At 28.2% G+C, this 10,921-nt stretch overlaps 1 protein-coding gene across 15 annotated transcripts in view; it reads right to left on the bottom strand.

The window, feature by feature from the left end:
* The window catches only part of LOC107442885 (coiled-coil domain-containing protein AGAP005037), a 301,042-nt gene that overhangs the window by 81,549 nt on the left and 208,572 nt on the right, over positions 1-10,921 (bottom strand). For all 15 annotated transcript variants that reach the window (XM_071182301.1, XM_071182305.1, XM_071182308.1 and 12 more), the window contains one exon: positions 9,660-9,808. In XM_071182301.1, the coding sequence (XP_071038402.1) occupies positions 9,660-9,808 (149 nt within the window). The remainder of the gene's footprint in view (positions 1-9,659; positions 9,809-10,921) is intronic.

The following is a 10,921-nucleotide window of genomic DNA, read 5'->3' as shown; positions in this document are numbered from 1 at the left end:
TATATTAGAAAATGTGAATTAATAATTATGTCAATAAAAATATAAACCAATGGGAAAAATAAAAAGGAAAGAAAATGAAATGAAAAGTACCAAAACTAGTTCGATAACTTTTTATGGTGTATTTACCAGCAATAATTTTTTTTTTGAAGTTTTGCTTCCGCCTTTTTCACAGGTGGTTCGCTAAATTCGCATGATGTTTTTGCACTATGAAATTTAATGAATAGATAAAAGTTAGTGGACCCTAATATGTTTATAAATTTTTGACTTTCTTTGTTAAAATGGAATTAAAAATATTTGATGAGGAAAGTAGTTTGAAAGCACTATAATCATGAAATATTTTTAGTTTAAAAAATGTAATTATTTTGTTCAGGCTAAAGTATTGTTATTGTAATAATTGATAAAGTAATAGAATTTGTAAAACCACAAAAAATAATCCATCCATTACAATTAAAAAAAAGTATTTGAAGACAGTCCTAATGAAATAATAATTCAAGAAAGTAATAAATTCCTACTCAACAGGGATTACTTATTTGTCTTTAAGGATTAAATAATATATTTTCCATCAAAATAATAATTTTCTATGATTTATCCGGCTGCCTCCCACCAGCGTACAGCTCAATTTGTTAATATAAATTTGATTGATGTCTGATTCAAACGCAATTACGCGTTTCATTTTTTCGTCAAGTATTCTTATGAAAAAAACATTACGAGGAACAAAATGAAAAATTGGCGAGTTTTATATCCTGGATGATCGCCAAAAGAAAAATAAGGACTGAAAAAGGATGTTTATTCGCCTTTTCTTCGTTATCATTATATTTTTTCCGAATTGTTAGATATGACAAATTAGCTGAAATGAAATTTAAAGAGGCCATCCTGCTTTTTTATTTGTTTGTAATCTAGAGCAGCAATGATATATTTGGAATGGGATTTTTATTGTTATTTTGTAATGAGAATGACATTTTGACTTCAGTTAAGTTTCATTTGTTGTCATAAAATATTAATTAATGTTTGCCCCAAGATGTCTTAAAGATGACGCATAAATAAAAAGTTAGCTTCAAATTGAGATAATTTTATACTTTGTATAAAATGTACCGATGCATTTTTTTCTTAAGAAAACACTATTTGACATATTTTTTACTTTGTCGAAAGAAATATCTACCAATCAACTACAAATTAATAATTATGATTTTCCAGTGAAGTCCATGTGATACAGGAAAAAAAAAATGCACCAGTTTATTTAGTTTTAATAATCTGTTATGGTATCCTTGATTATACATTTTTAGAATGCTTAAAAAAATTTGTCAAAAAATTATAGTCAGTAAAGGCCGCAAACTGATATTTAAGCGAGAAAAAAAAATAATTTAAGAAATTAACAGTGAGAAATAAGTTTAATTGTAAAATCATATAGAAAAGAGTTGAAAGACAATATTTAGAAACTCGACCAAGTTTAATCAATTTGTAGTTTTGATGCTTCTAATTTAGCCTTTATCATTAATTGTATACTAGAACTATGCTTTTCAAATGCATTTCTTTACGCATAAATCAATAGTAATTAAAACATAATAATTAAGTTATGTAATAAAAGGCAAAATTAAAGGACAAAATATTTAGGATTGGGGTAAAATAAGACAACTTTGAAAATAGCATAATTTTTTGGTGCTGAATAATACCGAGTTGAGCAAATCTTTATTTTGATCTTCTTAAAACGTGTTTTGATTAATCTGTAAATAAATATGAAGCTACCAGAAAGAGTAAAAATTAAAAATGAAAAGAATATTGAAGTTATTTTTGCTTCATTAAATTTGGCGACATATGCCATTAAATTCTGCGCACGATTGTGCACCTTAGATTAAAGCCGAATTATTGATTGTTTACTTTTTGTTTTACCCAGTACGAGGACTGAGTATTTTATTCAGTTAGTTGTGTATGAGCACAAAGAAGTTCATTTAAAAGTTTGCCAGAGATCAAAATCGTTATAAATCACTATTAAAATTGGGTGGTTTCTTGAGCAGATTGCTATTCCATCTGCAACTAGCATCTGCGTGGCAGCCCACATCTGCTGTTCTCCATTCCTCCATTTTCATAAATTAGGTTTCGTTTTACTCTTCCACTTTTTCTTTAATTTGCATGATAGATTTAACGCCGAAATAAAAAGTTCTGGTAAATGCTTTTTTATGCCATTTTTTAAAAATTTGAAATTTCTATTTGTTTATTAACACCCAAATTACTTCTGTTTTTAATGTTAATTAAAAAAAATTAATGTCATGTTTTTTTTTTCTTCATATGAGAACGGATTTGTTAATGCCATAATTTTGGTTTTCTGATTTAATGCAACGGCGCATACATTACTTTAAATTTTATTTCTTAAAAAAAGTTTTTATTATCTATATGTTTTTTTTTACTAAGTATATTTTTTATTAGGTTTATGTTTGGTAAGTTTTTACTGTACACTGTAAAGGTCTGGTTTCTTAGGACAAGCGCCTTATCTGGTCGTCAGCGTTAAGTTGACGTCACCCTGACGGCAACAAAATACTGGTTTGTTAGCTCAAGGTCTGGTTTCTTAGGAGAAGCGTCTTAACTGGGCGTCAGCGTTAAGTTGATATAATTTTGACGCCATAAAAATACCGTTTTGTTAGCTCAGTGTGAACAGTCGGTCCAACACAGACACTATCTCGCATTGCGCATGCGTTAATAACGTAAACAAATATTTATTTTGAATTTGTATTGATTTTGTGATTGTCGACCAGTGCTTTTAAGAACAAATAATGACTTTTTCCAAGAAAAAACACATTATAGCTTAGCTAAATGAAGAAGAAGAGGAAAAAGAAGCTATGTTTAATGTTAAAATCTTGGTTGATTTCAATGCTCTGTATGTTGGCTGTTGTCCACCATTGCTTCTGTTGTTAACGTCACGTTGCAATCCAACTGCAGTTGATTTGGACGGCAGTTGTCGTTCAAGCTGAGCGTTCGATGACGCATACTGTCAAACTCATAAATTGACCAATCAAAGGTAAACGTTCGTTTCAAGCTGACGTCGACGTTTCCTAAGAAACCAGGCCTTTAAGTGTTTCCGATCGTATTGAGCCATGGTATTTTTCAAATTTGTCCTAAATTTATTATGGTGCAAAATTGAAACATACATTAATGCAATTAAATTCTTCTTAAATTAGATTACAGGATACTATAGTTCAACTTGGAGGGAATTCAACACTTTATTCAGGTCTTAGCGAAGATGGTTTCAGATGGTTATAGATGGTTTAAGTTATCAATAATGTAATTCACCAGTCCAATATTTCTGATATTAAGAAACGCAAAATAACTTCAGTAATAATAATCATAAATATTAAAATATATTCTATATTGTAATGGCTAGAGTAAAAGCTAAATGATATAAAAGTTTAAAAAACTAAGTTTTCAAAAAAAGAAGAAAAAAAGAAAGGGAACTGTAGTAAATTTACGTGAAGATAACTTATAACCAATACTAAATTATTATGACGTTCAAATTTTCTAAGAAATTGCGACCATATTGAATCGTAATATAATTTAATTCGTTTCCATTTCTCAATGTGGGGGATAGAGCCCTGGTGGTTCAGGGTATACAGCGCTCACCCTCCAATTACGGAATAGAACATAGGTTGTCGTAAACTTAGAATTGGGTCGGCTGTTCGACGATGATTATTAAATGAAATATGGGGGGAAATTGAACAATATTATTGCGAAAAATAATCATTCCAAAAATAGTCCGAAATACTTGATAGTGTGAAGCGATTGTGAACGTGCTAATAAGAAAAGTTCTATGAACAAAGTGCATTAATTTAAATTTTGTTAAATCAAATTTGCACGATTTTATGATTCAAGGTACTGATATATTGACTCAGTCTTGGACCGATATTTTTGAGAGTGTATTAATTTATTTTTGAATTAAAATAAATAAATTGAATTAATAAAAATTTATAAATAATTCCCCTGAAACTAACATAATTAATTCCAAATCGTGAAAATGATGTTCATTTTTCCAATATTCTATATTCACATTAAATATTAAAGTAAAAATTTCTGTTAAATTTAATATCACTACTCTTTTTAGCACATAAACAATGTTTAAAAAGTAAAAAAAAAAGTTAAAAAAAACTTTAAAGAGATGAGGGAGCCTTCTTTGGGAAAAAATGAGATAGTTATAAAATACGAAATTTTAAAAAGAAATAAAAAAAATAACAAAAATAAACAATGCATGCTTGAAAAAAATATTTTTAAAAAATGCTGATTTCATAAACCTTTAAACTATTAATGACCACTAGTATGACCAATCGCCAATATCTATATTATATGACCAACAATTGAGATGAACATAAAGTGTTAAAGGTTGTTTTAAGAAAAATAATGAGTAAAAAATACCATTTTGTTTTAAACTTACATCATTATTTATATTTATTCAGGTAGTAATTATGATATTCAATCTTGAAATTGTCAGTAAATATTAAAATAAAAATTTCCAAAAAAAGTTAATTTCATATATGTTTGTATACCATGACCATTATAAGTAAATCACTACTTTCGTGATATAATGATGACATATATATAATTAAAATATTAAGTAAAAAAAATCGGAAAAAGGTGGCTTTACCTCTTTGATCGGGAATGAGATAATAAGGAAATGAGATAAATAAGATAATATTAAAAAGCGAAAGACTAAATTTAATATTAATAATAATAAATAAATGAAATAGAAATAAATAACAATAATAAATAAAAAAAATTCTTCCAAGACTTACACATTTTTCAGTTAAAATGATGTTTAAAAAAAAATTATTTTATATTTCTCTATATTACAACCATTAAAACTAAATCACTATTTTCTTCCCAATGTAATGATTAGATAGATATGTATAATGATTAAGTAAGTAAACAAAAATAATCTTTGAGAAGATAATAGAACCCCTTTAATAACTAAAATGCTAAGATACTAAAGGCTAAATTTAAAATTAATAATAATAATCAAATAAAAAATAATAATAAATGGTTTTCAACGAAACTCAAAATCTTTATTTACGTTTATCCAAATACTAATAATCATGTTTCATCCATTCTCATCACATATTTAAAAGAAATATTCCAGGAAACGCTAATTTCATATATCCACACAGTGGCCAATACTCAGATAACATGACAAAAAAAAATTAAATGGACATAAAATGGTAAGGATTGGATTTAAAAATATCAATGATAAATTAAATAAATAAATTTTCTTACGTATTTTTTAGTGAAAATGTTGTTATAATTTTTTTTATAATTAATAATAATGAATTACAGAAATAAAAATAAATAAATATTTTTTTATAAAATTTACTACCGTTGTTTACATTCATTTATCAAAATAGTATGATGTTTTACTTCCCAAGATTCTCAAAATACATTAAAAAAAAAAAAATCCAGAAAATGTTCATTTAATTTTTTTGTCATATTGTCTGGATATTGGCCATACTGTGTTGATATATCCAGACAATATGACAAAAAAATTAAATGAACGAAAATGCTAAAAACTGAATTAAAAAAAAATTAATGATACATTAAATAAATAAATTTTTCTTACATATTTTTTAGTAAAAATGTTGTTTCCAAAAAAAAAAATGTAATAATAATAATAAATTAGTGAAGTATAAGTAACTAAATATTTTTTTCCATAAAACTTACAACCGTTGTTTATATTTATCCAAACAGTAATAATGACGTTTCAATTTCTAAATTTCTCCTCACGTATTTAAAGAAAAATATTTCAGAAAATGCAAATTTCATATATCAACAAAGTATGGCCAATATCCAGGTAATATGACAAAAAAATTAAATGAACGAAAATGCTAAAAACTGAATTAAAAAAATAATAGTAATGATGCATTAAATAAATACATTTTTCTTACATATTTTTTAGTAAAAATGTTGTTTCCAAAAAAAAAATTTAATAATAATAATAAATTAGTGAAATATAAGTAACTAAATATTTTTTTCCCTAAAACTTACAACCGTTGTTTATATTTATCCAAACAGTAATAATGACATTTAAATTCCTAAATTTCTCATCACGTGTTTAAAGAAAAATATTTCAGAAAATGCAAATCTCATATATCCACATAGTTTGGCCAATATCCAGATAATAACAATATCCATATAATATGACCCACAAAAAAAAAAAAAAAAAAAAAAAAAAAAAAAAAAAAAAAAAAAATTAAAAANAAAAAAAAAAAAAAAAAAAAAAAAAAAAAAAAAAAAATTGACATAAACTGAAAAAATTGAATTGAAAAATAATAATAATAAAATAAATAAATATTTTTTCTAAAATATTTCGTAGTGACAACGTTGTTCATAAAAAAAAGTTAATATATCTATATATTACGATTATGACCATTAAAAGTAAATCACTTCTCTCTACGCGATTTGCAACACATAAATGATGGTAAAAAAAAAACCGGAAAAAGGTGGCCGACCTCTTTGATTAGGAAGGGCAAAAATGTAATGGCCATAAAAATGTAGCTACTTTTCTACTCACCTGGTTGTCCGATTTAGTAGGGGTGGATAGGAAAGAAGTTTCCACGTACCTCATACCTCAATATACTTAAGCCTGAATGGAAGTCGGGTCGGTTTGCGGACCGTCGGCCGAGCGTTAAGGGAGGTAGAGGGGGGACAAAAAGTAGTAAAAGAATAAACAAGTGACGCAATTTTTTTTTTACGCCGTTTATGTCCCTGCTGGCGATTAGTTGGCAAAACAAATCAAAAAAGATTCAGGTATTCGGTTATATCGCTGTATCTGAGCTGCATATATAATGAAGGTGCTTGTGTAAGATGAGAAAAGAATGTCAATGCTGTGATTTAATTTTATTTATTTTTTATTCATTTATTTTTTATCATATTTTTGAGGAAGGGTGGTAAGTTTTAAGCAGTGTTTAAAAAACTGTGTTTGGTATTTAAATATTTTTTTTAAAGTATGAATATTTACAGATCATCCCCACAATGGTTATTTCACAAAAAAGCAATTTCTTCGTAAGAATTATCCAAAATTAAAAGTTATTTCAGAACTTATTTAGATTTGGGAATTGTATTAATGTGAGCGGAACAAATTCATTTTTTTTTTCAGTTTCAATGTTTGTATAGGATTGTACTAATCATAAAATCAATTCAATTTACGAAGTCAATATTGATACATAAGAGGTAAATAAACACATTGAAACATTAAATCAAATTGGAAAAGCGCACAAGGCAGCTGAAACCAAATTTGTATTATATAAAATAGAAATAAGACATATATAAAATCTTTACAATTAAAAAATTAAAATATGAAAATATATCACACATTTATACGAGGGTTGCTATTTATATTTCTGGCCTAATATCGAAAAAACAAATATGTAGGATCGAAATTGGTTTTATTGTTTTTCAAAATATTCTCCATGATGATCAATACACTTTTGCATGCGTTTGAACCAATTTTCAAAGCACTTTTTCCAGTCTGATTGAGGTAACTCCAAAACATGCCTTTTGAATGCATCAACCGCTTCTTCGGGGGTCGAAAATCGTTCTCCACGTAATTTATTTTTGATGTGTGGGAATAAGAAGAAGTCATTGGGTGCCAAATCAGGGCTGTACGGCGGATGACCCATCAGTTCGATCTTTCGCTTCGTCAGAAATGCTTTTGTTTGAGTCGATGTATGAGAGCTATCATTGTCATGATGAAGAATGATTCGTCTGTTCTTCTGCTTTTTTTGAATTTCTCCGATGACTTCTGGCAAACAAATGGTCGTGTACCATTCAGAATTGAACGTCCTGCGTTGCTCTAACGCCACTGTTGCCACATGACCGTTAATGCCGAAGAAACAGGCAATCATTTGTTTCGATGTGCTTCTTCCTCGAACAACTTTTGCGGGTTTTGCCTCGTCTTGGAAGACCCATACAGTTGATTGCTGTTTTGTTTCCGGCTCATATGCATAGATTATTCTTTATTTACATTTATGTTTGTTATACACAGCCTTTGATGTACCTTGAACGTATTTTTCCAACATTTCCTTGCACCAATCGACACGAGCCTTTTTTTGAGCGTTTGTCAGATTATGCGGGATCCAACGCGAACAAATTTTTTTTACGCTCAAATGTTCATGCAATATTTTATTGATGCTAGTCATACTAATGTCCAAAGACGCCTCTATCTCACGGTATGTCACATGACGATCTTGCTTTATCAGTTCACGCACAGCATCGATCTTTTCTGGCACAACAACGGATTTTGGACGACCTGCACGGGATTCGTCCTGGATCGAACATCGACCACGATTAAATTCGTTATACCAATTTTTTACAGTGCTGTAGGATGGCGCTTTATCGCTGAATAAAGAATTAAGTTCATCGAAGCACTCTTGTCTTGACAATCCACGTCGAAAGTTATGAAAAATAATGGCACGAAAATGTTCACGATTCAATTCCATTTTTTGAAAGAGAAGAACTTTTCAATTTACTGTCAACAACACAAATGAAGCTATAATGGTAAATCGTCTGCTGAATTTATGTTTAAAAATATCAAACTTTCGATTAAAATCGTCTGCGGTCGCCTAGCAACACTTACTGTTGCCAAGGCCAGAAATATAAATAGCAACCCTCGTATTTTCATATTTTCAATTTTTAATTGTTAAGGTTTTATATATGTCTTATTTTTATTTTATAGAATTGTACTGTAATGTCACATTAGTTATTGTCAAATATAAAAATTCATAATATTTTTGATAACTAATGCTTAGATCCATTATTGGTTTTCACAAATAGATTTATTTTATCATGTGTACTTAAAAGAGTAATAAAATGTAATAAACGCGAGCTTGATGAAAATTTATTTTTTTATACTTCATTATTTCAAATGGGTGATTTTGAGTTTTTTCACAAATTCAAATTGATGCAAGGCATTTTTTTGATAATGTTAATACTATTATGATTATTAGTATTATAATTATTATTATCATATTATTATTATTATAATGAGATTAATGCTGTAGTATTATTTTTTTGCATAATGCAAATGCTTTATTAATAAAGTGTTGGGTATATCAGAAAAAAATTAAAAAAAAAAAAAATCAAAAATTGCATTTTGTTTTTAATCTACTACTATAGCAAAAGTATTCTTGGTAACGTTTCAAGAACAAAACGATTCCTGAAACTTGACCCAACAACCACGAGTAACTGTTGCAAACTCACAGCAGTTATGAAAATAGCATATTATTTGCAAAAAAGTATAGTTTCGTGTGAGGACAGAGTCTTTGAAAAACAACCTTAATGTGAACAATACAAATATATTTTTTTTCCTTGTTTGATTCTCCCTTAAAAATGAATTTCACTCAGATTCTTTTGTCAAAAGAAAAATAAATAAAAATAAATAAATATTGAATTTTACTCAGATTCTTTCGTCAAAAAAAAAGGAATTTCACCCAGATTCTTTTGTCAAAAAAAATATTGAATTTCACTCAGATTCTTTTGTCAAAGAAAAAGAATTTCACTCAGATTCCTTTGTCAAAAAAAAGGAATTTCACTCAAATTCTTTTGTTAAGAAAAAATGAGTTTCACTCAGATTCTTTTGTCATGTAGATCATAGCCAAGTGTTTAATAAACCATATATTTAATAAACTTACCTCCATTTCTGGAGGGGGACGTGTGTCGTGTACCAGTGCTGGCTCTTGGGGCTGATGGTGACGCCGCCCTTGTGATCTCTTACCAGAGTGCCTTGGACCTCCGTTCGCCCCTTCTTCTGACCACTCGCCAGGGCCTCGAGAGGATCCAGCTAAAAGAACCAAAATTGTTATAATTTATATTGGTAAAGATGTTTTTAGTTGAAAAATTTCAACAATTATAATTAATTGCAACAACAATGGCGATTAAACGTGAGCAAAATTATTAGTAAATAATTATTGTTGATCTTTAAAATTGAAGAAACTTGTTGCTATTTCAAATATTCTAAAGTCTGATGAAGTCAGATCAGGCCTTTAACTGTATTTTGAGAAAATTTATGTGACATAAAATACTAATAAGCATGTACAGGTTGTTCTGAACTAAACTGACGGTTTCTTAAAAATTTATTGCAGGAACAAAAAGATAATAATAATGATTAAAATTCATGTTTCCAGAAAATTTATGCAACAGAGAGTAAAATGTTTCTCCCATAATTTCAGTTATGAGTTCCAAAATTTTTAATAGCTGGCGGTTCTCAAGTGGTAAACTAATAAATAAAAGATAAACAATTGAAAAATCTTAAAATGGTGATATTTTGAGAAAGTTCACCATTCATTCCAAATGCATGTTACAAGAGAAAAAATTACATATATCTAAACGTAACTTAAAGTGCAACAGAATTAATCTGCAAAGCCATCTGTTAACGTTAACACTTTTTGAAATAAAAACTTGGAAACTTGGGGGAAAAAATCTATGCTCTGTCACATGAATTCGCTGTAAGAATTTTTTTTATATAATTCAAAATATTTTTCTGTTATAAATGTTTGAAAACCTTTAGTTCAGTTGATGGCATTTGTATAAATTAGTAAATAAATAAGCATAAGACTAACGCAATTTCTCTTTTCGAGTTGGCAAAATAGAGTTGAATTTGAGCTACAAGCAGAGAAAAATCAAAGCAACTGATCCTTTAAACAAACTAAACTATATTTCTGTTTTAAATATGCTTATTAATTAATATAGGTTACATAATCATTTAAAGGCATATTTTAGTTTTTATGATGCTTAACAATTGGTGCTGGAAAAGGAAGTTTAATTCAAAAACATCGCAGATTAAGCGTAAATTGGTGTGCCACAAATGTTTAGTGACATTGCTTCTAAGTAAGTTTCTGTCTAAGTAAGTTGCTGTCTAAGTAAGTTTCTACAGTCTTGAATACTGCTCTCGGTT

The sequence above is a fragment of the Parasteatoda tepidariorum genome, chromosome 6 (genome assembly GCF_043381705.1).
Source record: "Parasteatoda tepidariorum isolate YZ-2023 chromosome 6, CAS_Ptep_4.0, whole genome shotgun sequence".
Taxonomy (NCBI): domain Eukaryota; kingdom Metazoa; phylum Arthropoda; class Arachnida; order Araneae; family Theridiidae; genus Parasteatoda; species Parasteatoda tepidariorum.
Note: the sequence above shows the minus strand (reverse complement) of the source record. Positions and strands in the feature narration are given on the sequence as shown.